This window comes from Schistocerca gregaria, chromosome X, assembly GCF_023897955.1.
Source record: "Schistocerca gregaria isolate iqSchGreg1 chromosome X, iqSchGreg1.2, whole genome shotgun sequence".
Classification (NCBI taxonomy): domain Eukaryota; kingdom Metazoa; phylum Arthropoda; class Insecta; order Orthoptera; family Acrididae; genus Schistocerca; species Schistocerca gregaria.
Genome location: NC_064931.1, coordinates 757,925,221 through 757,951,080, shown reverse-complemented (window position 1 = coordinate 757,951,080; position 25,860 = coordinate 757,925,221). Strand labels below are relative to the sequence as shown.

General features: G+C 37.4%; 1 protein-coding gene across 5 annotated transcripts in view; it reads right to left on the bottom strand.

Annotated features, from left to right (window-relative positions):
* The window catches only part of LOC126297818 (uridine-cytidine kinase-like), a 119,063-nt gene that overhangs the window by 37,028 nt on the left and 56,175 nt on the right, over window positions 1–25,860 (bottom strand). For 2 of the 5 annotated variants that reach the window (XM_049989049.1, XM_049989050.1), the window contains exon 7: window positions 13,498–13,597. The exons of 2 other annotated variants lie outside the window; for them this stretch is intronic. In XM_049989049.1, coding sequence (XP_049845006.1) covers window positions 13,498–13,597 — 100 coding nt within the window. Of the gene's footprint in view, window positions 1–11,911; window positions 15,315–25,860 lie in introns of those variants that run through there. One more of the 5 variants, XM_049989051.1, reaches the window with a different exon arrangement.

Below are 25,860 nucleotides of genomic sequence, written 5' to 3'. Positions count from 1 at the left end.
GTCTGATCATATAATGCAGGATTTCTCAGCTGGTGTTTACTTTCTTGGTGACATAATTTTTGGGACAAATGCCATGGACTAAAGCATAACTTTCTTCCTGTTTGATCTCTTACTCAGAGAGAGAATGTCAGAGGCTATGGACAGATTTTTAAATGTTCTATTTTTAATTGATTTGAAATATAAATATTTTGAACACTTTACTATAGGCAAGAGCAGCTGAACTGCTTATTACAATCTCTTTCAATGTTGTCCACTTACTAACTAGAGCCCCATGAAACAGGTGATGTCATAGCACTTTTTCATACAAGAACATATCAAATCAGACACTGCCTCATCACAATTTACTTTCAATGAGGCAACAAATTCTGTGAGAAAACTGATGGCATGGTTACAGGAACCCAGTCATGATATGAGTTTCTACTTGGATGTTTTTGACTAATTAACCCCTTAGACAACCAAGCACAAAATATTTCCAGAACAAATCATTCACTTTGTACTGGGGTATGTACTGTTTTAAAGCTTAGCAGAATTACATCTTAAAGAATGTGTCAGACCAACATCCTCAACTGAAACCTTACTTTTTATGAACACAGCTTCAATTATGCCAGTATTACTATATTACTTTCCAAGCTTCACAGAAGTTTCTCCCACATACCCTGTGGGTCTAGCACTCCAGGAAGACAGGATAACGCAGAGGAATGACCTAGGCATATTTTAGGAACTGTTTCCACAATGAATCTTTCACTTTGCCATGGCATGCACGCTGTTTTGTTATGTTACCCCCACAATGCATACAGAAAAACTTCTATGATGCTTCAAAGAATGGGAAAGAGATACTGGGAGAATTCAATCTGAGAAGGTAGATCACAAATTGTGCCTAGATTGCTCAATCAGGAAGAGCACTGTACACAAAAGGCAAGGTTCAACGATGGAGTTTTGCTCCCGCAGACACTTTTAACCTGCCGGGAAGTTTAAAGATGCTAGTTTTGGTTACATAGATAAAAATTTTATATAATGGCCTCATGAAATAAATGTGTGCTCTGAATTTTCATTTAACTGTATAAATTGCTATACACAGTACAGAATACAGACTGGAAAACCAGAACAGATTGCATCTTTAGACATATAGGTACTCCAAAACCTGATGGAGGTTTTTTTTTGTGGGGGAAGGGGGTTTCACAGGAAACACTCTCAAACAGACTGACACCTCCAGAAACATCTTCTCACACTATCCCATTCAGAAAATATGACTAACTGAGTTGTTGATCATGTATGAGCTACAGTACTTGGATGAAGGAAAGTTGCTTTCAGAAGATATGACTATTCTAAAGAATAGATAAAGGAAGAACAGTAACCTCCAAACATGGAATTACTGACAAAATGAATGAGTTACAGGAAAAGTTATCCTCCAATTCATAAAGTTTTCTATAACTATTCATGACACAACAACCTAATTTAAAAAAAGGTGCATAAGTACTTCAAACCTCGTAACTATGTGCATGCTCCACTAGTCACAGACAGAATATTTAGAAATTTTCACAAATGTGGTGAGCTGTAAATCAAAACCATTGATAATTGTAACACCACAAAAAATAAAATAATGATCATAAACCAGAGGTCAACCTTTAACAGAAAACCTAATGTCAGAACCACATACTGGTGCAAAATGGTGAAAACGTCAACAAACTTTTAAACACTGGCTTGTCTCAACATTGCAGACTTGTGAACCAATTATCCCCTGATGTTATTAAAATTGTGTGTGAGTTTATTGGTCAAAAAATATATTATGTCAAAAGAAACATGGGGGTTATTAACTGGTAGGAAGCATGTTAAGCTATTAATAACTTCTGACAAGTAATAAATGTTGGCTAAATAAACAAAACCTCAATGAGGTAAAATGAATGTGTCTGGGTTCCAGTATTGAATAAAACAATCGACTTTGGTTTCACTTGTGCTGATGTTATTTGAAAGCTTTATTGAATAATGACATCTATATTTCTAATTATTATAAATGATAATGTAATATAAAATCTTATATGGCTCCAAGGGGTCTGGGTGACACCAAATGTGTTAGAGCATAAATTTTTGAGAGGGAAATCTTTGCTCTTTCTTAGCTCTGCCAACAAATCCAGCTCCCATGTATTCTCTGAGCACTTCATTCCTTGAGGAATGTAGTAGGCAGGGAAGTAGGGAATACAATTCACTGGCACCATAAAATTGGAGCCATTGAGGTAATGGAAGAAAAATCCTCATCCTCCAGGTTGGAGCTTCTGCAAATGTTCAATATGCTGTGTACATTAAAATTTCCACATTCATTAGGTTTCAAGGTATCCTTGCATAGGTGGACCACAAGTTTTTAGAATTGGCCACAGAAAAAGTACAAATAACTAGATTATTGAACCCTTCAATACAGCAATGTGGAATAAACACGAGAACTGACAAAGAAGCAAACAGAGATTAAGAAAATGAGGAGAATAAAATGTACTAACCATTTCTGGTAAGAAATAAACCTTGGGGGCAACAGATGTCAGTGGTTATTAGATGGGAATAAACACACATAAAATCAAAGAACTAAGACACGTGTTGCGATTTCATTATATAAAATGCTAACAAGGCAAATTATCAACTATCATTACATTAACAAAAGCCTGATTACAGAATACACTGAGATGACAAAAGTCATGGAATAGTGATATGCACATATACGGATGGTGATACAAGGTGTACAACTTTGCTTCCGCCATTTGCCGATAGGTGGCAACAACGGCAAGTAGCGGTTGAAATAAACAGATCGCAGATGTCAGGCAGTTAGCTTGCACCTCAGTCAACATAGCCTCATTCAAACATTAGTTGATTTGTGTGTGCATCATAAAGTTGTTTTTGACTTAGAAAGTCAGTTTCGAGCCTAATTCTTGTCATTTGTGGGAGGTGTTACTGTTTTGTTTCAATATAAAGAAAACAGCGGCTGAGTCTCATCGAATGCTCTCTAGTATGTAAGGTAAGGACGCTATGGAAAAAGAATGTGTCGCGAGTGGTTTCAACGCTTCAAGAACAGTGACTTTAATGTCGTAGACCGGCATAGTGGTGGAAGAAAGAATGTTTTCGAAGATGCAGAGTTGGAGACATTGCTGAGTGAAGATTCGCATCAAACTCAAGAAGAATTGGCACGGTTAGTGGAAGTGATGCAGTTAGCCATTTCAAAATGTCTCAAGGCTATGAGCATGTTTCAGAAAGAAGGAAATTGGGTCCCATGTGAGCTGACACCAAGAGACATTGAACAGCGTTTGTGTGTTTGTGAACAGTTGCTTCAGAGGCAAAAACAGAAGGGATTTCTTCATCGTATTGTGACCAGTCATGAAAAATGGGTTCATTACGATAACCCCAAATGCAAAAAATCATGGGGATATCCTGGCCATGCTTCCACGTAGACAGCCAAACCGAATATGCACAGCTCCAAGATCATGTTCTGCATTTGGTGGGACCAGCTCAGCGTCGTGTACTATGAGGTGTTAGAACCAAGTGAAACAATCACAGGTGCTCATTATTGAATGCAATTAATGTGTTTGAGCAGAGCATTAAAAGACAAACGGCCGCAATGCAGCAAGAGGCACAATAAAGTGATTTTGCAGCACAACAATGCTCAACCGCACGTTGCAAAGTAGTCAAAACATACTTGGAAACGTTAATATGGTAAATCCTACGCCACCCGCCGTATTCTCCAGGCACTGGTCCCTCTGGCTATCACCTGTTTAGATCAATGGCACATGGCCTGGCTGACCAACACTTCCAATCTCATGAAGAAGTCACAAATTGGATCGATTCGTGGATCGCTTCAAAAGATGAACAATTTTTTTGACACGAGATTCGTACACTGCCCGAAAGATGAGAGAAAGTGGCCAACAGTGGAAAATACTTTGAATGATACATGTGTAGCCAATTTGTTTCATTAAACAATCAAATGTTTAGGAAAAAATGGCGGAAGCAAAGTTGTACAGCTTGTAGTATTGTGTACGCAAGGTATAGAGGAGCAGTGCATTGGTGAAGCTGCCATTTGTACTCAGGTGATTCATGTGAGTAGGTTCCCAATGTGATTATAGTCACACAATGGGAATTAACATACTTTGAATGTGGAATGGTAGTAGGAGCTAGATGCATGGGACATTCCATTTGGAAATCATAAGGGAATTTAATATTCCAGGATTCACAGGGTCAATAGTGTAGTGAGAATACCAAATTTCTGGAATTACTTCTCACCACAGACAATGCAGTGGTCAACGGCTTGCACTTAAGAATCGACAGCAGTAGTATTTGAGTAGAGTTGTCAGTGCTAACAGACAAATATTATTCCATGAAATAACTGCAGAAATCAATGTGAGACATACGATGAATGTATCCATTAGGACAGTGCAGTGAAATTTGGTGTTAATGGGCTATGACTGCAGACGGCCAACGCGATTGGCTTTGCTAACAACACGACATCGCCTGCAGAATCACTCCTGGGCCTGTGACCATATCTATTGGACCCTAGATGACTGAAAACTGTGGCCTGGTTACATGAGCCCTTATTTCAATAAGTAAGAGCTGGAGTTTGAGTGTGACAGAGATCCTAAGAAGCCACGGACACAAGTTGCCAACAAGGCAGTGTGCAAGCTGGTGGTGGCTCCATAATGGTGTGGGCTGTGTTAACATTGAATAGACTGGTTCCTCTGGTCCAACTAAACCGATCATTGACGGGAAACAGTAATGTTCGACTACTAAGAGATCATTTGCAGCCATTCATTGACGTCATGTTTCCAAATAATGATGCAATTTGTATGCGACCACAATTGTTCAAGATTGGTTTGAAGAACATTCTTGACAATCCGAGCCAATGACTTGGACACCCAGATCACCTGACATGAATCCCATTGAACATTCATGGGATACAATCAAAAGGTCAGTTCATGCACAAAATCTTGCACTGGAGACACTTTTGCAATTATGGACAGCTACAGAGGTAGCATGGCTCATTATTTCTGTAAGGGACTTGTAACTACCTGTTGAGTCCATGCCACATTGAGTTCCTGCACTGCACTGGGCAGAAGGAGGTCTGACATAGTATTAAGAGGTATCACATGACTATTGTCACATCAGTGTATCTCAGTACCCAGACGTTTCAAAGACCAGCCTAAAACGATTTTATATACAGTGGTACACAGAGATAAAACTGTTTCTGACAAGGACCACTTGGATTCTGGTAGCATGATGACTGACCATTGTTCTGATGTAGGCCATCAAATGCTATATTATTCTGATTGTAAAGGCTACAAACACCGAGAGTATTTCATATAACCTTTAATAAGCTTGTTTTTAAGATTTGTTTCACTGTATGAATTGGAAATAACAGATATGTAAACCTGTGGCACTCTGTATATTGCTTATTAACCACCATCTCCACGAAACTGCAAATGCCAGGTAACACCTTTGTATTACGACAAAGGAGAAAGGCAGAGTAAACTTAATACATGGCCATGGTAAACACAGTCATGTTTATGCCCACAAAGCAGGTAGTAGATGTAATAATCGTATACATTCCAGGAGTCTTACAGGTGGAGCATTGTCATATTCTACAAGTCTGTATGTACCATTGAGTAACATGCCCATTTAGAACAAAAGTGGAAACAAAATGTATAGTATATCTCACCTATGCTGCTTATGACACTTCAATGGCAAGTGGCAGTATCCATAAGACTACCTTCCCTGGCAATATCACTATAATTTTCAGCTGTGTTTATGAATTTGTTTCCATGATAATGTTGACTGTGTTTGTATACATGCCGACTAATTTTATTACATTTTCTGTTTCCTCAATCTTCAAAGTATCTCTTCTCCAGTAACTATCACACACTTTTTTTACATGACCTACGATTTTTCTAGTGTTCTAATTCCACAGGATCAAAAGCTAATGTCACAACATTTAAAGTAGGTAGCTCTCTTGTTCTAGTAATCGGCATTTTTGACTGGTGGTGTGGAGTTCCTGGGTTCAATATCCTGTGACAACCCCAGATTTTTCACAGTGTAAAGGTCTGGAACGAGGTCCACTCAATCTTGTGAGGCCAAATTAAAAGCTGCTTGAACATACAAGCAGCAAGACTGATGCACACCCCACCTAAGTAGTATCACATTGAATGGCTTGCACAAAGCTATGTGACACACAACTTTTATTGATTAGCAGCAAAAGCATTGGCCTTTTTTTCTGGTTTTGAAGTGAGTGGCTTAAATAGATCTTACAGATGTTTGCAGTTCTATGGAACTGAGGACTAGATAGCATGGCAATCATTTTCTTGCAAAATGTTGCCAATGGAATAAATAGAAGGTTAGAGGAGTCTGGTTTTTCTTCTCTATATGTATTTAAAAAACTTTTCCGTCCATTTCTGTATGATACCCCGACGTTTTGCTGTTATATAAGAGAAGTGAACATGGAATAAAACTATCACTTGCCTATATGAACCACAATGATAAACTGATTGGCATTTTTGTCAGCAGAACCTTTCACACAGTGTTTCTTAGCCAATATTTATATGCAGTGTAATGTATATGAAGCCACATTTCTTCTAAATAAACTACTGGTTGCTTTAATTCTGATGCTTTATTTCTGTGCAAAAATTATTTTAATATGCCCTTTTCACAAGTATGGCCTCTCAATTAGACATAACGACTCTTTTATAACCAAATTCCACAGCTGGAACAAGTTGCCTCATAGCTTCTATGCTAGCCCAGAAATGCAATTCTGCATGACAAAGGCTGCGAAGATTCTGCAAACCACTAGTACTGCTCAAAAAATTTTTTGCCTAAAAATACATAAACCCATATCATTAATGAATTATTTACTGTGTGCATTTTGCTTCTTCCAATTTGGAACAGATATCTAAATCTTGTTCTACTCAGAAAGGTGTACCTCCTCCTGTTAATTTAAACATCATTGACTTATTTAACTTTCGCTTGTCAACATTCACTTACACATTCCCTCGCACTTACACACACAGATATTTTCTGTGATCACTTTTTATGCTTGCACAGTGAGCTAACCTGCACGACTTTGAATTGGAATATGCTGTATCTCATCACATGATTAAGTTAGTTCTTACTACAGCCAGAGCTACAGTTCACTTTTGTCGAGTAATACACATGCTCAAAGTTCCTCACAAGGGAACCTCCCCATCGCACCCCCCTCAGATTTAGTTGTAAGTTGGCATAGTGGATAGGCCTTGAAAATCTGAACACAGATCAATCGAGAAAACAGGAAGAAGTTGTGTGGAACTTTGAAAAAAATAAGCAAAATATACAAACTGAGTGGTCCATGTGCAAGATAGGCAACAACAAGGATAGTGAGAGCTCAGGAGGGCCGTATAGTGTGAGCTCAGGAGGGCCGTGGTCCCGTGGTTAGTGTGAGCAGCTGCGGAACGAGAGGTCCTTGGTTTAAGTCTTCCCTCGAGTGAAAGTTTTATTTTCGCAAAGTTATGATCTGTCCGTTCATTAATTGACATCTCTGTTCACTGTAATAAGTTTAGTGTCTGTGTTTTGCAACCGCACCGCAAAACCGTGCAATTAGTAGACGAAAGGACGTGTCTCTCTAATAGGAACAGAAAACATTTGATCACAAGGTCATATGTCAACCGATTCCTCTATAGGAAAATATGTCTGTTATACTCTATACGACACTGGTGACGGCATGTGCGTCACATGACAGGAATATGTTGTCGACCCACCTAACTTGTACAATTGGCGAATGGCTAAAAAGATTCTTCTACCTTGCCCGATTTAGGTTTTCTTGTGGATGTGATAATCACTCCCACAAAAGTTATGAAAACAAAAGAGTTTGTCACATAAACTGCAAAAAAATGAATGGAACAGTTTCACAGTCGCACAGTTTTGCCTGTGCTCTGTGAAAACATGTTTTGTTACAATGTTTGTTTAGGTGTAGCGTCCCCATACTATGGCGCAGTTACATCGCATCGGACAGATAATAATTGTCTGAAAATAAAAAATTAAACTTTTCACTCGGGGGAAGACTTGAACCAAGGACCTCTCGTTCCGCAGCTGCTCATGCTAACCACAGGACCACAGCACTCCTGAGCTCACACTATCCTTGATGTTGCCTATCTTGCGCATGGACTACTCAGTTTGCATATTTTGCTTATTTTTTTCAAAGTTCCACACAACTTCTTCCTGTTTTCTTGATTGATCTGTTTTCAGTTTTTCAAGGCCTGTCCACTATGCCAACTTATAACTAAATCTGAGGGGGGTGTGATGGGGAGGTTCCCTTGTGAGACTCACAGGGTATGATGCCATTATGTGCAAGTGCTGCAGCATCCTTGGTAGGTTCACAGACATTTCCTGGTCTTTTTCTCAACCACACTGTAAACCTATCCAATACTGTCATGTAGAATCTGGAATTAAATATCAGTTATGAGAATAGGCTAGTCAATAAGAGCTAACACTTCACACTGAAAACATATGTACTGTGCACACAGGAATGTAAAGTTGTAGCTGACCTGCCTTCCTCGCGTGTATTCTAAATACATTGAATTTTCCAGTAAATTCCAATATTTCATACATAAATAAGCCTCAGAACCTTCCTGAAATTGCAAATGCTTAGAGACGAACAACTGCAGAAATCAGAGCAACGACCCACACATCACAAGCCAGCAAAAATAACAGCTGTTTCACAGTGGAAACGTGATAATCGCAAAGGCAGAGGCCAAATGCCGACACACGCACATATTTCCTCCATTCTGATCGTCTACAATGGCATAAACAAAGTCTCTCGTGAAACCACTCTAAAAAGACATTTGTTTTCTAATATGAGATTTATTAATGTTGTTGTTGTTGTTGTTGTTGTTGTTGTCTTCAGTCCTGAGATTGGTTTGATGCAGCTCTCCATGCCACTCTATCCTGTGCAAGCCTCTTCATCTCCCAGTACCTACTGGAACCTACATCCTTCTGAATCTGCTTAGTGTATTCATCTCTTGGTCTCCCTCTACGATTTTTACCCTCCACACTGCCCTCCAATGCTAAATTTGTGACCCCTTGATGCCTCAGAACATGTCCTACCAACCGATCCCTTCTTCTAGTCAAGTTGTGCCACAAACTTCTCTTCTCCCCAATCCTATTCAACACCTCCTCATTCGTTATGTGATCTACCCATCTAATAAAGCTGCATGTCCTCGGGAAAAATCACGGCTGTAGTTTCCCCTTGCTTTCAGCCGTTCGCAGTACCAGCACATCAAGGCCGTTTTGGTAAGTACTATAAATAAAGCTTGTAACACAATATTGACTAAAACACTTAAGTTGGCAGTCTTCGTAAACAAGAGAACAACAAGCACAAAATCTACAACTTCTTGTGTTTCCTATGCTGTCCTGTATTTAACACTTTCCTGCAATTTACACTTTTTTTGGGTCTGTGCATTGAGAAGTGCACAAAGGGTGTTTCTGCTGTATTACTCAAACAGCTGACATGAAGGCAGGAAGGACAATTACAGTTCAATGTCCTGTTGCCGCCGAGGTCATTAGAGATAGGGAAAGGATGGGGAAGAACATCGGCAATGCCGTTTCAAGGAATCATCCTGGCATTTATTTGCCTATAGCAATTTAAGGAAACTAGAGAAAAATCTGGATGGCTAGACACGGATTTCAACTGCCATCTTCCAGGCAGTGAGCCCAGGGTTTTATCACAGAATGGAGGGAATGAGGTCACAACAAAAAAGTAGGGAACAGAAAAGTGTCACGGGCTAGACACAGGATTTGCAAGACAAGTGACCACAAAATCTATTGTGGTGACATTCACATACAAAAGATTCTTGGCGTTCTACCCTTCACAAAATCAGAATATGATTGTAACATGCTTTATTACATACACTGTTGTCAGTTACTGAGGTGAACATTTGTTTCTTGTAAAACTCCTTCATAGAGCTGCCACATCCTCAACTGATGGTACAAAATATTTTTTCACAATTCTGGATCCATACCCATTCTTTTCCTTCTACACCAAAAGAACTAGTACAAATCTGCACGAGTAGCAAGCCTTTTAATACATATAATTACTCTTGGGTAACTGGTGTTAGTAATGTATAATGGACACTAAGCACTTCACAGGAAGACAGCAAATCAAATTTTAATAGGAACAATAGTGAACGAGACAGTTTCTTCTTTGTCTATCTGTAATGTTTCTGGTTTGATGTTGGAAAGCTCTTGCATTTGCACACGCAATACAGTATGCACTTCATTATGAACTATTCACATCATCATTCAATCAAAACAAGAACATATAAAACAAGCACCCACCACATAACTAGAATACAGTCAATTTTGTCTCAACTTATGGTGATGAAGGTTGGACACACTATCCTTGTGTGATACAGGGTAATGAGTGGAATTTTATAAGTGGTTCTTCTAAATGCAATTCCAGTATGCAACCACCACAATGATAAATTGAGAGAGGGAATAAAGACAGAGTATGTGTTATAAGATGTTCTCTCCCTCCCCCTCTCCTAATTCTCTCTCCTATTTCAATGAATATTCTCTACACTCGATTGTACTGGCTCTGCTTCATCCCTTTTCTCTCCTCCTTCCACCTCCCACAGTCTACATCATCATACATAGTAATGCTGAAGTACTGCTATTACAAACAACATTGTTAACAATAGATATTTTGCATTCAATTATCATTTATCAATATTGCCATTGTTTTATCATATGAAGCTATTATAGCCATAAGCATCCACTTCTACATTTTAGTCCTCTCCAACAACTTGAATAAATTGGACCCTTAATAAAACATAACTTTCAGAGGCATGGAAGATTGTATAATTTATGACCTACCCCACCATTTAGTACCTACTATGGCTTTCACCATACAATGAAATGAAATTATAGGGCTTTTACCAATTAACTAAGGAGTCTCCACATACATTTTATTTTTGCCTCCCCCCCCCCCCCCCCCCCCCGCCCCCTCTCAAAAAAAAATCTCTCTCTGTTTCTCTGTCAACATTTTTAACCATTAACTCATCATACCATCAACAACTAATAAATTACTACTTTTTATTTGCTACCTGTAATATAACTATTATATAAAAAAATTGCTGGTATTTTTTGACATGCAACATTTCACACACAGATACTCAAATTATGCCTTTCGTATAGAGGGAAAAAAATGCTTTCATGTGTATAATGATCACAACACTGGAAGGAATCCACAACAAAACAACAATATAGAAGGAATAAAAGGAATAGCAGAATGAGTACAGGAAGACGGAGAAAAAGACAGTTCATGAACAGAGTTTATTGAGCACACAGTTGGGGATGGCAGGAAGGAAATTAAAAATGAGATTTTGCTCTTACTTGTTTATTCAAAATACAAAGCCACATTTTAAGTACATCCAAATCAAAACTCAGTCTCACAAGTGGAATGTCGAAACCTCAATAAAAAATACTGAATACTCACAAATATTTGTTTAAGTTATGGTGACAAGAACTGCAGCTCTGATTTGTTTCTTCAGCACTGATATAACAGCTGAAGGATCCTTAAGTTTCTAAAAAATCTCTGCAGCATTCTGAGCACCATTTAAATTGTGAAAACCATGAGATACTGATGATACAGGCTGTTATTGCAGCAAAATAACAACTTTTATAGCTTTGTATTTTTTTTCCTCCCTACACAAATACTTATAACTTAGAGAAACAGACAGTGTAGCAGAATCTGTATGATTTATTTTTTTTCAGTAATTGCTAAGTGAATTTAGAGGTATGCAATTTTTACTTCTCAGGACCAAATATTTTCTGTTTCTGATTTTTTTCTTCTTTCCCTAGTGTCAATAACATCCAAAAGCACAAACTAGATAGCTTATAAACAGTTCATAATGAATCACACAAATATAGTGCACTCAATGGATTACAATTTATTTACACATGACTAATCTCCCTCTGCTACACACAAATTGTAAACCTCGTTCAGGTAGGCTTTGCAGTTTAACAGACATCTATTGTATTACTACATGTCCATACTAATGTTATTTTCAGGCGCACACAATTACAAATATCATAATACGGAACGAATTGACTAATGTGCATCTGAATAATGATAAACCATTATGACTGAAAGCAGAACAGTAAACATTAGTAAACTCACAATGTAAGAAGGATTTGACGATATACAGAAGGCTTTCTTCGTGTTCTTATTAGTGCTTACCAACTGGCTCAAATTATGATATTGTTCATATTTATTAAAAGGAAGACTGTCACAAAACACTCGCAGAGTGTAAATGTTTTGACATTATCTATGTATAGATAATGGTGTCATCAATTTTAAACAACAGGTACGAATCATACAGAACATACAGATCTCAGAAAGGAAATAAATGTTACAAGTGAAAATCATTCTGATTTTCACAGAGTCATATCCAAGATGTGATTTTTCCCATCAAAGAAATCCTGCAGATAACCTCTCATATCAATACTACAGTACAATAGTGCAATTACTAAACATTTCATTTTCACACTTTTAAGGAAAAGAGAGGCAGTCCTTGAGAACAATATTTCCCTCCTGCACAACATAATCAGTGGATAGTTCCCAAGTGTACAGGAAGAGGACCGTTCAAAGCATTCCGTTTTACAAATGTACATATAATACACATACAGCTGACCTTCTGAAACAACTTGAAATTACCTTTCTCCAAGATATGCTATCAAAGTAACATTTCATCAGTCACAGTAAAATACTGATACTATTTCACAGCCTTACTATTTAAAATAGTTTAGTTTACCTGATAATATTCCTGCAGCATCAAAAATTAAATTATGTACCATACTACAAGAGTAACTAAACATGAACAACAAATAAATGTATCTTTGTGCAAGAAATACACGTTAATACAAAAACTTTACTTGCTTTATGCTTCTGGAATATATACAGAATGACACAATTCCACGACACAGTAATTAAATATGAATATTTAATTAAATAATACAAATAAGACAACAAAAAGACAAAAGTCAATAATGTGCTTCTAGTTTGTTGATGAAATACTATTCAATGATTTATTAAATAACTTTTAGTCTAAAGTAAAGCACCCAGCAGGTCTATATGAGGCAAGAAATGAATACTGAAAACCATATAGATCAAGATTCATAATCAAATCTTGTGCATCTTGTACAATTTCCTTTTTTTCTTTTTTTGCTTAGTATAATTTACATTCTTGCCTCACATAAGGTTAGGAATAGTGTCTGCCACACTAGACATGCATTTGTAACACTGAACAAACAGTTAAGTGACATCCTTGAAAAATAATTTATTTTGAGAACTTTTATTGACTATAATAATTTTGTGGCACAGTAAAATACCAAGTCCGTGTGGCAGAACCAAAGCATTTTTTAATATTATTGAGTACCATTATACATGGACACTGCCAAAGGTTCATATGTTATATGCCCTGGAATGTTCAAATCATGCAGCAAATCTACCTGCTAAGGTTTTCTGAGCTTGAGCTAGAGCTAGCCCATCTTCGGTTCACCACGCCATGTAATATATCCCAGATGTGGTGAACTATCAGGTCAATGGCAACTGTAACGCAAAAACAGCACAAGCAGCCCATTAGATCTGGGGAGCAGGGTAGCCATGCACCACAAACTGGAGATTCACAACATTAAAAGTGGCAATCATGCATCTGTAAGCTAACTGATAATATGGTGAAGAGTGTTATTTTATCTAAAATGTAACAGACAAAAGTACAAATTATATATCTGATGTACCAGTTCAGTGAAGTGTGATGCAATACATACAGCTGTGATAAAACCCACATTAACTTACAAGACAGCAAATGCAGGGAAAATATGTATTGATGGAAAAGCATTTTAGAATTTGAAAATGACATTTTGAGTAAGTAATGTTTACAGTTATTTCCACAAGAAGAAACACCTGTGCCATAATTGATAATCTGAAGTTAGTGCACACACACATACACACACAAGCATTGTCAGAATTCTAACTGAGCCTACATATTTCGACAGACAGATTCAAGATATGTGTGATTAACATTTTCGTAACAACTTTGCCAGAAAATGTGTGCTCTGAGTTAATATTTTTCATAATAAATGCTCATCCATCATTCATGACCAACCAATATTACATATGTTGTGTACAATGTTAGCTTCCAATTATTTATCTCACCCATTTAAAAACAAAACTATCTGCAGTTTCTAAAAAGCCAAACACAAATATAGTAGTTAAATGATGTTATTTTAAAACTAAACATTTTAGTAAAATTTTTAAGTGGTCACAAATTTTAGTAGTTAGTTTTAGTGCAGGAGATATCACCACTAAACAAATTATGTTTTTACCAGAGAGAAAAATTATTTCACACAGCAAGCTGCTACCTAATTACTTCTCTGGATAAGATTTGCATGAAAACCGAGAATATAGAAAACTACACAAAGTTACTGAACATACCAAAAACAGCATTCCTAGAGTCCTGCTGTTTGAAACATGTGGAACTCAAGCACTTCATTTACTGAAAAATATAATTTCTAATGCCAGTAAATGCTCTTCCTTAGTTTGAGAGCAATTCAACCAAAAACACGTCACTTTCAGCTCATTATCAGATAACTTTCCACATATACTGGTCACTGGCAATGATACTATCTGTTACTGTTCAGTGTACAAGTTACAAAATAAAATTATGCACAACTTTTATACTACTTTGTGGTAAATTCTAATGTTCATCATATCTTTTTATCAAATTACCCGGAAAGTTTATTTCTTGCCAGTAACTTTGAGCATTAAGTTTTGTTGTAAATTAAATACTACAGAAATGAAAGTGCTACACCATTACTGGACTGAGAAATGGGTAATGTCTGAGGATACCTAAGAACTAACATACTACTTGATAAAAGCACTGGAGCACAACTATTTTCCTACAAAAACTCAAATTACATTTGGATTACCTCAACTATGCTGAAAGTACACCCTGTTATTCCAGTGATAGCTGTATCACTTTTAAGCACTCACACCAGTGTAACATAATATATTGGTGAATAAATCCAAGTTGTACATAATTTTTAGTAATTAAAAAGACTAAACTTTGTTTTATTTCCCACGAACTAACAGCCATGAAATAGTTTGCACAGTGGTCCATTAATTTCCTAAGGTTGTGCATACTGCAAAGAGTTAATGCACAAACTGTACAAGCATGCTGCATGGTGGCCATTTCACAGTATAATGCATTGTTTTTTGCACCAATTTAAAGCTAATTATCCACAACACTCAATTAAATGATTCACTTCTGTAAAGAAGACAAGAAAAAGATTCAGTTGCAGTATTGCACATAAAAGACAAAGATTAAGACATAATCAAGAGCTATAACTGGTGTACACAAAATGGAAAATACGAAAACTGATTAAAACCTCAAAGATAAACTCATACTACTTTTACATTTTACTACTGCACAATAAGACCTTTGGAAGTACAGAGACAATAATATGTATATGGCATAATGCAATCAACTGTCAGCTCATTTTGATAGTAGTTATTAAGAAGAAAACATCATATTCCCTCAGTGCAAAAGAAGACTGAAAATGGTACTATTCAGTTAATTTACACAGACAGGGCATTAACTATTACAACTATCTTCCATAGGTAACTGTAATTAAAGAACTGATAAACACATTCTAGCTGTATTGGATAACACCTGGAGTAGAAAGGGCTGTCACTTATCAGTAAATTACTGAACTACAAAGATTTCCCTGAAAACTCAAGGAGGAGATTGGAGTCACTTGCAAAGAAGAAAGAAGAGAGAAACATTGAGAAATGTGGAAGAAAAGAAAGGACAAACAGTTGAAATAAATGTAGTCCATAGCAGCTCATGCTTGAAAGAAAAATTACTCTAGCAGGATACATCTCTCTATATTACGGCACAATCTCGAAACTGACAATTCTTAACTATTGTCTTGCTGGTTTGTGTTACATAGATGCTCTTTCAAAAACATGTTCTGTCACAGAGAAAAATGAAGTAGTGAGGTTATTTCATAGTGCCCATATTGCTACTTTCTCCTCAGTTAGAATGGCATATGGGGACATTACAAGAAGACTAACTGAACAGTCAGAAGTCTCTTCTTGCAGTTGCCTTTGTTACCGACACACTGAACACTGCATACCATAGAATACACTACTTCTACGACATTGCTACATTAACGATTACAGTCAATCATCATCTTCATAGTGGCTAACACAGCCACAAATCTACGAATGAATCACTACTGTAATGATTAAATTCACGCCACACAGTGATTCATGGCTGTATATGACATTTTCGTGTATTTGGAGATATGCATATGGGGTCTGAAGATGGCATAATGAAATGCTGAAACAGGTAGCCTTCAAAATAAGATAAAATAACATCTTAAATTATACAGCTGTTGGTAAATTTCATTGAAGTTGACAATTACTTAATTATCCGATGTCCCCTGTCCACAATAGACCAACAGAGAATAAATTAATGCAGTATTTTTCCACTTAGGCTGTATTTATTAAAAGTTTATCTTCATTATGCAACTATTTTCCACTTTTTAAGTCACTATTGAGTGTTCAGTTGGCAAAAGGTGCCATATATAAGAAAATTCCACCTTTTTCTAACTCAATAATGACTTAAAAAGATAAAACTAGTTCTGGAATGAAGAAGTGTAACAAATAAAGCCCAAGTAGAAAAACACAACATTCATTTCATGTCAAAGGTCATCCAACATTTGACTGTCTCTGTTGCAGATCTGCATCACATTCATGTCTTCTCCACTTTTCAACAAATGGAGACTACTTATTTGTTATCCCTATGATCAACAGCGTTGCCAAGTTATGCAGATTTAAGGTTCTTAGAAATTGTGATGTCTTGAGCAATCATCTAGTGAATCACTTTTTGGGAACAGATTGAAATGGTATTTTCAGGACTACAACTATAATACCAAAAAACACATTTTAACTTCTCAAATAAAATTCTTGTGTTAAAGACTGTGTGTATATAGTGTACTGTTACGGATGGTAGGGAGGAGAGGGGAGGGGAGTGGTTGTCTTCACAAACATACAAGAGAAACTGTTCTTGATTATCTACAATATGTCTATATCACATTTGTGACACCGCACCAGTGTAGCCATAACTTTCTGGTGTTCAAAAACATTTGAATTTACAGGGTTTGCTCAATATCTAAAAACATTTCACTATATAAACTGGTCTCCAGCTGTTAAGATTGAAGTCAAATATCACTGTACATTTTAATTTTTCATTTTGTTGAACATGATAACATTGTTAATGACTCTCAGTCCACCGCTTATAGTGGGTGGGTGGGCGCGGGTGGGGGTGGGGGGAACCACACACATCTGTCTTCAATCACGACATACAGGGTGATTCAAAAAGAATACCACAACTTTAAAAATGTGTATTTAATGAAAGAAACATAATATAACCTTCTGTTATACATCATTACAAAGAGTATTTAAAAAGGTTTTTTTTTTCACTCAAAAACAAGTTCAGAGATGTTCAATATGGCCCCCTCCAGACACTCGAGCAATATCAACCCGATACTCCAACTCGTTCCACACTCTCTGTAGCATATCAGGCGTAACAGTTTGGATAGCTGCTGTTATTTCTCGTTTCAAATCATCAATGGTGGCTGGGAGAGGTGGCCGAAACACCATATCCTTAACATACCCCCATAAGAAAAAATCGCAGGGGGTAAGATCAGGGTTTCTTGGAGGCCAGTGATGAAGTGCTCTGTCACGGGCTGCCTGGCGGCCGATCCATCGCCTCGGGGTTCATAACTAACCTTTTTCATAGGACTCTCCATACAGTTGACTGTGGAATTTGCAGCTCTCTGTTAGCTCTGTGAGTCAATTTTCCTGGGCTGCGAACAAAGGCTTGCTGGATGCGTGCTACATTTTCATCACTCGTTCTCGGCCGTCCAGAACTTTTCCCTTTGCACAAACACCCATTCTCTGTAAACTGTTTATACTAACGTTTAATACACCACCTATCAGGAGGTTTAACACCATACTTCGTTCGAAATGCACGCTGAACAACTGTCGTCGATTCACTTCTGCCATACTGAATAACACAAAAAGCTTTCTGTTGAGCGGTCGCCATTTTAGCATCAACTGACGCTGACGCCTAGTCAACAGCACCTCAAGCGAACAAATGTACAACTAAATGAAACTTTATAGCTCCCTTAATTCGCTGACAGATAGTGCTTAGCTCTGCCTTTTGTCGTTGCAGAGTTTTAAATTCCTAAAGTTGTGGTATTCTTTTCGAATCACCCTGTATATTGTGCTTATGTTCATCTCATTTACACTCAAAGATTTGTCAGGAAATTTGCTTGCAAAAACTTCTGACATTTCTCATTCTCCTCCTCTTATGGAATCTGTGGAAACAGACATGTAAAATACTAACAAAACCCAATTTGTGTCTGACAGTTCCATTCATGCCACTTGGAAAAAGCACTGACAGTTTCAGCAACTGTAGTGCAGAATGTGCCATTCCCTAGTGTTTACTTTTATTTTCAGCTCCACCACTCAATTGTAAATTAGCATCTTCCGCCCCACCATGTCATTCTGAAACACTTAATATCAGTTTCCCACAGAACCATTACATATTGAATTACCAATAAAAAACTATATGCACTCAACTAGGAGGCTCAGTAGATTAAACTAATTCTAGTTACTGGAAATGAAGCGGATTAGTACACATTTTACAACGAGCAAAAACAGTAATCAGAACAATCATAATAAGTGCTTAAATGAAAATACTGGATGTAATGCAATCTGGATTAATATGCATCAAGAAAAAGTTTTGCTGACGCCTTTTGTCCATCTTTTTGGCACTATCATATGAACATGAAACTCAGTTACGAGACTAAAGAAATTAAGAGCATACACACATTGTGGTACACCTAGAGAATTGTCAGGTAACTAACACAAAGACTGAGACTTAAACTCAATCCCAGTTAAGGGTGGCAATAACTGACCAAACTTTAATTTTTTTACCTGTGCCCAAAGCTTTACTATTGTAATCAGACCTAATACAAAATATTCAAGAGCTGCATTCTAGCTTACCTTTTACAGTACAGAAATAATTTTCACACCACAAACCATCTCATTCTATGCACTAAAGTGTTCAATATGCCTGAAGTTCAGCATTTCATCGATGTTGCTGTCTTAGAGGATTACTTTACCTATAGCTAAATTTTCATAAATTCATTGCTAATAAGTGTCCATACTTTACAATGCCACCTCCACCAAATTCAAACATTTTCAGAGGACATGCATACTGCTGTCACCTGTTAGGCACAGACCTAATCTTAATGTGGGACAATATGAGCTAACTGCAGCCATCAGACATTGGCTATTCAAAAGTTGCAAGACAGAGATCACTCATCGCTTCTGCTGAGCTGGTGCCACCGTCAGTGGAGAAGGAAGCTGTGTGCTCATCACCAGAGCCTCCCCTCTCCAGTCTGCCATTGTCACTGACTGTACCACATCACTGCCTGTACTGATGCCCCTCGGTGTGTACTCTGACATCCATATGGTTCCTGCCCCTCTGTCGCCGGTCCTGCCCACTAGTCGCCCTGGGATCCAGGGGTGGTGGGGGTGACCACATCCCAATTGCTTTTGTCCATACGCACTGGCCCTTGTGGATCACAAACTTCTTGCAACTTTGGGTGCTGACCCAAATGCTGCAATGTACAAGAAGGACGTGTCTGCAGTCACAGTATCACAGACGGTGGCACCTGTCCTTCCTCCTACAAGGACGGAGTAGTGGAACAACCTACTTGTTACTACACCTACACCTACCGCCTACAGCAGACCTGAATTGGGCCATTACAGCAAGCGTAGTGTGTGCCGACATTCAAATGGCACACCCACCGATGCCCGAGGTAGTCGCCAGGGGCAGCCCAGTCACCAGCCACAGTCACATACTCCGCCACGCACACATAGCACAACTCCATTGACACCAGACAGAAACAGCGTCTTTATAAGGCCACAGACAAGCCTCCGGGCTCTCTCTTGTCAAATGTATTCATTACTTGCAACTACATGTACTGTATTTTTATCGTTGTCACTCCGTGACCTAATAAACCATAGCTGTTTTACAACTGTGTGTTTCTTTGTTTCCTAGTTAGAACAAGAGGAGTGGTAAAAAATGGATACTCAAGAGTAGAAGACATGAAAAAACTGTTTTCTCCCAAGAAGCAACGGTAAATAAGATATGTGAAGTAGGGGACTTCTCAAAAATAAGTTTGGCATTAGTGAAGAAATGCTTTCAACAACTAAAGAACCATACTAGTGTCATACATTAATACACATATTAAAGCATATGAATGCATTAAAATACACAAGTTTTCATCATATAAATATATTACGACATGTAATGGAAGACATACAGCAATTATATACAACTGTCACATTTGTCTGTGAAAAGATAGTCAAAAGGAGGAGGAAAAGATATGGCTCCAAAAGGAATTCCAGTATCAGTATACACAAAAACATGAAGTCAGCAAATTGTTTAAAACCCTCATCTACAGCTTGCTGACATATAGCACCCATTGGAAATGAATTGAAGAATTCAGTGCAGTTGTAACCAGTAATATTCACAATTTAATTTACCTTAGATTAAGAAAAAAAGAGTAGCAATTACCAATTTGAATTGTCTTAAATCTAATGATACTGCTGTGCCTAAATCACACAGTTTTTATGAGAGGGTAATTAACAAAACTAAAATCAAATTCAAGAGAAAGAATCAGATTTACTAAGCAAAGTCCTAAAACACAGCTTCAAGACACTTAAACAGTGCCTAAATGTCAGCACATACTGGCAAATCGTAAAAGCATGAAGTATTAACAAAATTATACTGAAAGAATAATTCCACACCACTGTAAATCATGCACAAACTAAACTACTTACAGTTAAAAAAACAAACGTAAAGAGAAATGTGCAACAATGATTCGGCAAACAGGGGCAACCCATCAGTCATCATATCTGAGGGATACTAATATAGTTAATACTGCACAGTTCTTTTCTTAGAAGAGCTACATAAAACTCAAAAATGATGATTTAGGTAGAATTCAATGCTTAATAAATCTGCTTGTCTGTTAAAAGAATGCTATGACAAAACTGTATTTAATTAATTATATTGTTATATAACAACAGAACTCAATACTGTCAAGTCTGACAATCCTATAGCACCAGTAATTAACTCTGAGAACACACCAGCATGCAAATGTTCCTCGCTACTGAATAACCCCCAGAGGAAATACATCATGTTAGAAACCATACATTCAGCTAAGAACTTGCATTAAATACATTAGCATTGTCAAATTTGTCTCCCTTGATATTGGAAATCTGCTGGAAATAATTTGATCTAAACTGCTCTATAAAAACAAGTCATGGTTTAACAGTGTTACTGAATATCTAAAAACGTTCTTGACCAATTTACTTCAAATTTTCACACAGTACTCTAATAAATGTCTGAGGAACATAGGCCACATAGTTTTTTTAACACACACACGCACGCGCGCATCTGCGAGTTATTCCGGAACTCGTCAACTGTGATATATCTTGTAATAGTGGGGGAGCAACACGTCTCTATTATTCCTCATTCATTTGGCTATGAAACCCAATTTTTCAACATAATCTCCATTCAATGCGATGGCCTTTTGCCACCTTACTGAGAGGGCCTTTATGCCCGCATGGTACCATGCTATTGTTTGACATCAGAGCCAACCTCTTGCTGTATCAATAACCTCCCTGTACTCCACATATTGCTTCCCATGGTGCATCTTTTATTGGTCCAAACAGATGGAAGTCTGAAGGTGAGAGACAAGGGCTGTAAATGGATGACGAAGAACAGTCCAATAAAGTTTTATGAGCGCCTCTCAGGTGCACAGACATGTGAGGCCTTACTTGCATTGTCATGGAGGACAAGTTCATTTGTATTTCTGTGCCAACGAAAGCCATTTCTTCAACTTCCTGAGGTTATTACAATACATTTCAGAGTTGGTCATTGCACCGTGAGGGAGGACATCAAACATAATAACCCCTTCAGAGTTTCAGAAGACTTGTCACAACTTAACTGGCTGAGGCTCCGGCTTTGAACTTTTTCTTCGGAGGAGAGGTGGTGTAGCACCACTCCACGGATTGCCATTTTGTTTCTGATTTGAAGTGGTGAACCCACGTTTCATCGCCTGTGGCAATGTTCGACAAAAAGTTGTCACGATCAGCCTCATAACACGCAAGCAAACCCAACGCAGATGGTCCTTTGTTGCTCTTTGTGGTCTTCTGTTAGGTAGTGAGGAATCCAGTGTGCACACACCTTTGAGTACCTCAACTGCTGGATGGGTGTTTCAGCACTACCAATAGATATGTCCGGCTGAGCAGGGAGGTGTTTGATCGTGATCTATTGATCACCTCAAATGAGTGTAGTAACAGCTGTGTGTGGATGGCCAGCACGCAAGAGACTGGACAGGTGTGCACGACCTTGATGCGATGTGAACAGCTGCCTCGCCTAATGACACACCGTGCTTTTGTTAACTGCCAGTGCCAGGTCTCCACAGACATTCTACAAGTGTCAACGAATATTGGCGAGGTACCGGAAGAAACTCAATGACAGCTCTCTGGTTGGAATGCACCTCTGTTACAGACACCATTCTCGAGGCTACATACGGGAACGCTACCTACTGGAACTTCATGAAATTAAAGAGGCTGAAGAGGGAATATTACATAATGTTCCCACAACAAATTCCACATTTTTCAACTAAAATTGGCTGAGAAAAAAGAAGTGTTGCATTACTTACTGAACGCCCCTCATATTTTAAAATGTTGAGAAAGCATGCGGTTTTAATGAATTCTTCCATCTGATTCCATAAATGTTTTAATATTTTCAGTTACACTGAATTAAAAAATTTAAGTTAAGTAGCAGATGACACTTTCTCCAGTGAATGTCATATTCAATATTTTCTTATACTGGGCCTTATTTACACATCTCTCTCTCTCTTTAAAAAGTATGTTGCGAATAAAAGTCAACAACAATTAAGAAAATCTGCATTTTTTACCAAGTGGATCAGTGTATGAATAAAGTTAGCCCAAAATTAATGTAAAAACTTGCTTGCTCACAAATCTAAAGTTGTAATACCTGTGTAATCCTGCAGCACATTCGAGAGCTTTAAACATAGTTTCGCAGTTTATTTATATGTATATACACACACACACACACATTAAAACTATTGTGTAACATCATTTCACAGTAAATTTTCCTGCCTAGAAGTGTGATATTTTATTTTTATGGATAATTATTATTATTTAGATAGGTTTCACAATGTCTTCTATCCCCGTTTCTTCTCTGCTACAATCGCTATCAATAAACTGTGTTACATAGTTCTTTCTTTTTGATCTTTAAAATTTTCCTTTCTCTACTGCTTGTCATGCCCTATAGGGAGTGTTTCATAATTAATGGCGTAAACACGTACAGTTTAAAGTAGACGATACTTGAAACAAAAATTCTCAGTAAACATAGGGTCGAAAATGCATACTGAGCTACAAGCAATTTTTCATCTTCGATACCGTGAAGCAAATCTCTTCGACTGCAAGCAAAATGTCCAGTAAACATGTGCTCTAAAATGCATACCTTAAGAGCTATGAGCACCTGTTCATCTGCAGTACTTTGGAACACAACTCTTGTAATGAAGAAGTGCTCATAATTCTTAATGTATGCACATGTTTACTGGACATTTTCTTCTTGTTTTGGTCCATATGATCACTTCCCAAAATATGGAAAGCAAAGAGCTTGCAGTAGAAGAGATTTGCTTCACAGTATCGAAGATGAAAAATTGCTTGTAGCTCTTAAGGTATGCATTTTCGACCCTATGTTTATTGAGACTTTTTTGCTTCTAGTATCGTGTACTTTTAACTGTATGTGTTTACACAATTTATTATGATACACCCTGAATACATGTCCAACCTTTCTGGTGTCATTACCTTCCTTGTCAAAAGCAGTTTATCTTTGTTTTTCCACTCTATTTTTAACTTCCTCGTGTACCAGCATGTTTCTTCTCTTTTTTTATCCTTTTCTCTCTTTCATTTCCATACAATGATGCACTTCACGCAGTTGCACAAAGTTCTTCCTCAGTTCCACGCCAATTTCTGACAGCACAAAATCTTTTTTATTGAAGAAAACTTTCTTCATGTGTGTCATATTACTCCTTGACATCATCTCTGTTCCAATTGTCAAATATGATTTTCTTATTTAAAGAGCAACTCTGCCAAATTTCGTACTGTATATTCAATGAGTTAAGCATTCAGCAATTTGATATTACATTCCTTATGTTGAATTCTGTGTTAAGCAAACAGTACATCCCATTTGTATTTTTACACATACATTTTTAAGCAGGACTGAATCAGCTGACAAAGTAGTCAGAACGATAATCATTCAGCATGCGAAGCATTCAAAAATTCATCTAGTTACCCAAACCCTCAGAGCAGCTGCTGGTATGGTTTCTTTGAAAAAGCAAAAGTGATTTCTTAATCCATTCTTAATTTGAAGTAATGCTCTGTCTTTAATGAATGAATTATCTATGAGATTCTAAGTCTTGATGTTCATTTTCTTAACAAGTTTATAGAGATGATCCATGGTTCCCATTCCCATTGTATTTTTACTTCTGGTTCAATTATTTATTTCTTATGTTACTGTTTCTTTGACAATTATGTCAAGAAGCTGAAATGATAAACTGCAGCTTTGCGTTACTTTTTTTCATGATTTATTTTGACTTTGCAGTTTCGTGAAACCACTTTGATGAGGACAAGTTCAGGTATTTGTACAGAGACAACGATGATATCAATGACGTTTTGTTTTAGTGGTATTGGTACAAGTTGTGTCATGTCAACTTGGTTTGCATATAGTTTCATTTATATGTATTTTTGAAATTATGTTGTTTGTGTTTCTAACAAATTTTTAACTGGAATACTTTGAAGTCACAAAAACCTTTGTTTTGAAGCACTTAATGCCAACAGCACCTCATCCAAATTTATTAAAGGTTTACAAAAAGTCTGTTCCTTCATTTTCGACAGTTATCACTTTCCACTCCCATGGACTGCTTACTGCTGCTGAAGTAACATACACAAGTTCACCTGAAGATTTTATTATTTGTTGTGGGTTACAGGTAACATTAACTCGGTTTTATTCCATTACGCTTTTTTCCATGAGGTGTCTCTTGAAGCACTTTCCAGGGTGGAATCCATGCTTAATCTCACTTGTCTCATCATAGTAGAGAAGTCTCCCTTCTTCCCCTCTTTATTTTTTCCACAACAAACCACAAACTCTGAATTCTTTTCATTTAGCATTATAAAATGTATCTTCCCATTACACCTCTGCTAAACTATGGAATATTGTATTTCTCTTTCTGTTCCTAGCATTATCCACAAGCTGAGTGCTGACATTTCATTATTAAAGAGAAGCTTCTTCCTTTTCCAAATCTGTAGAAATTCAGAACTTTAACTTCTATAACCCATCTGCGTACTTGCTTTTACCAACTGTATAGCTGCCTCACAAATCCACAAATGTTGGGGAAAAAACGGTGGAAGCAAAGTTGTACACCTTGCAGAATAATTTCTTTCTGCAACCAGTAAACAGTTGGGTTTCAGGATCAAAAAATGTGCACAGCATTTTCACTAACCTCTTTTCATGGAAGGATACATTCATCACATGCATATTAGATTCATATAGCTGCAGTTATTTCTGTTTTGTACCTGTTGAAAAATCCTTCCTAATTGGTATAACTGTCCCTGTTGTGCATTTC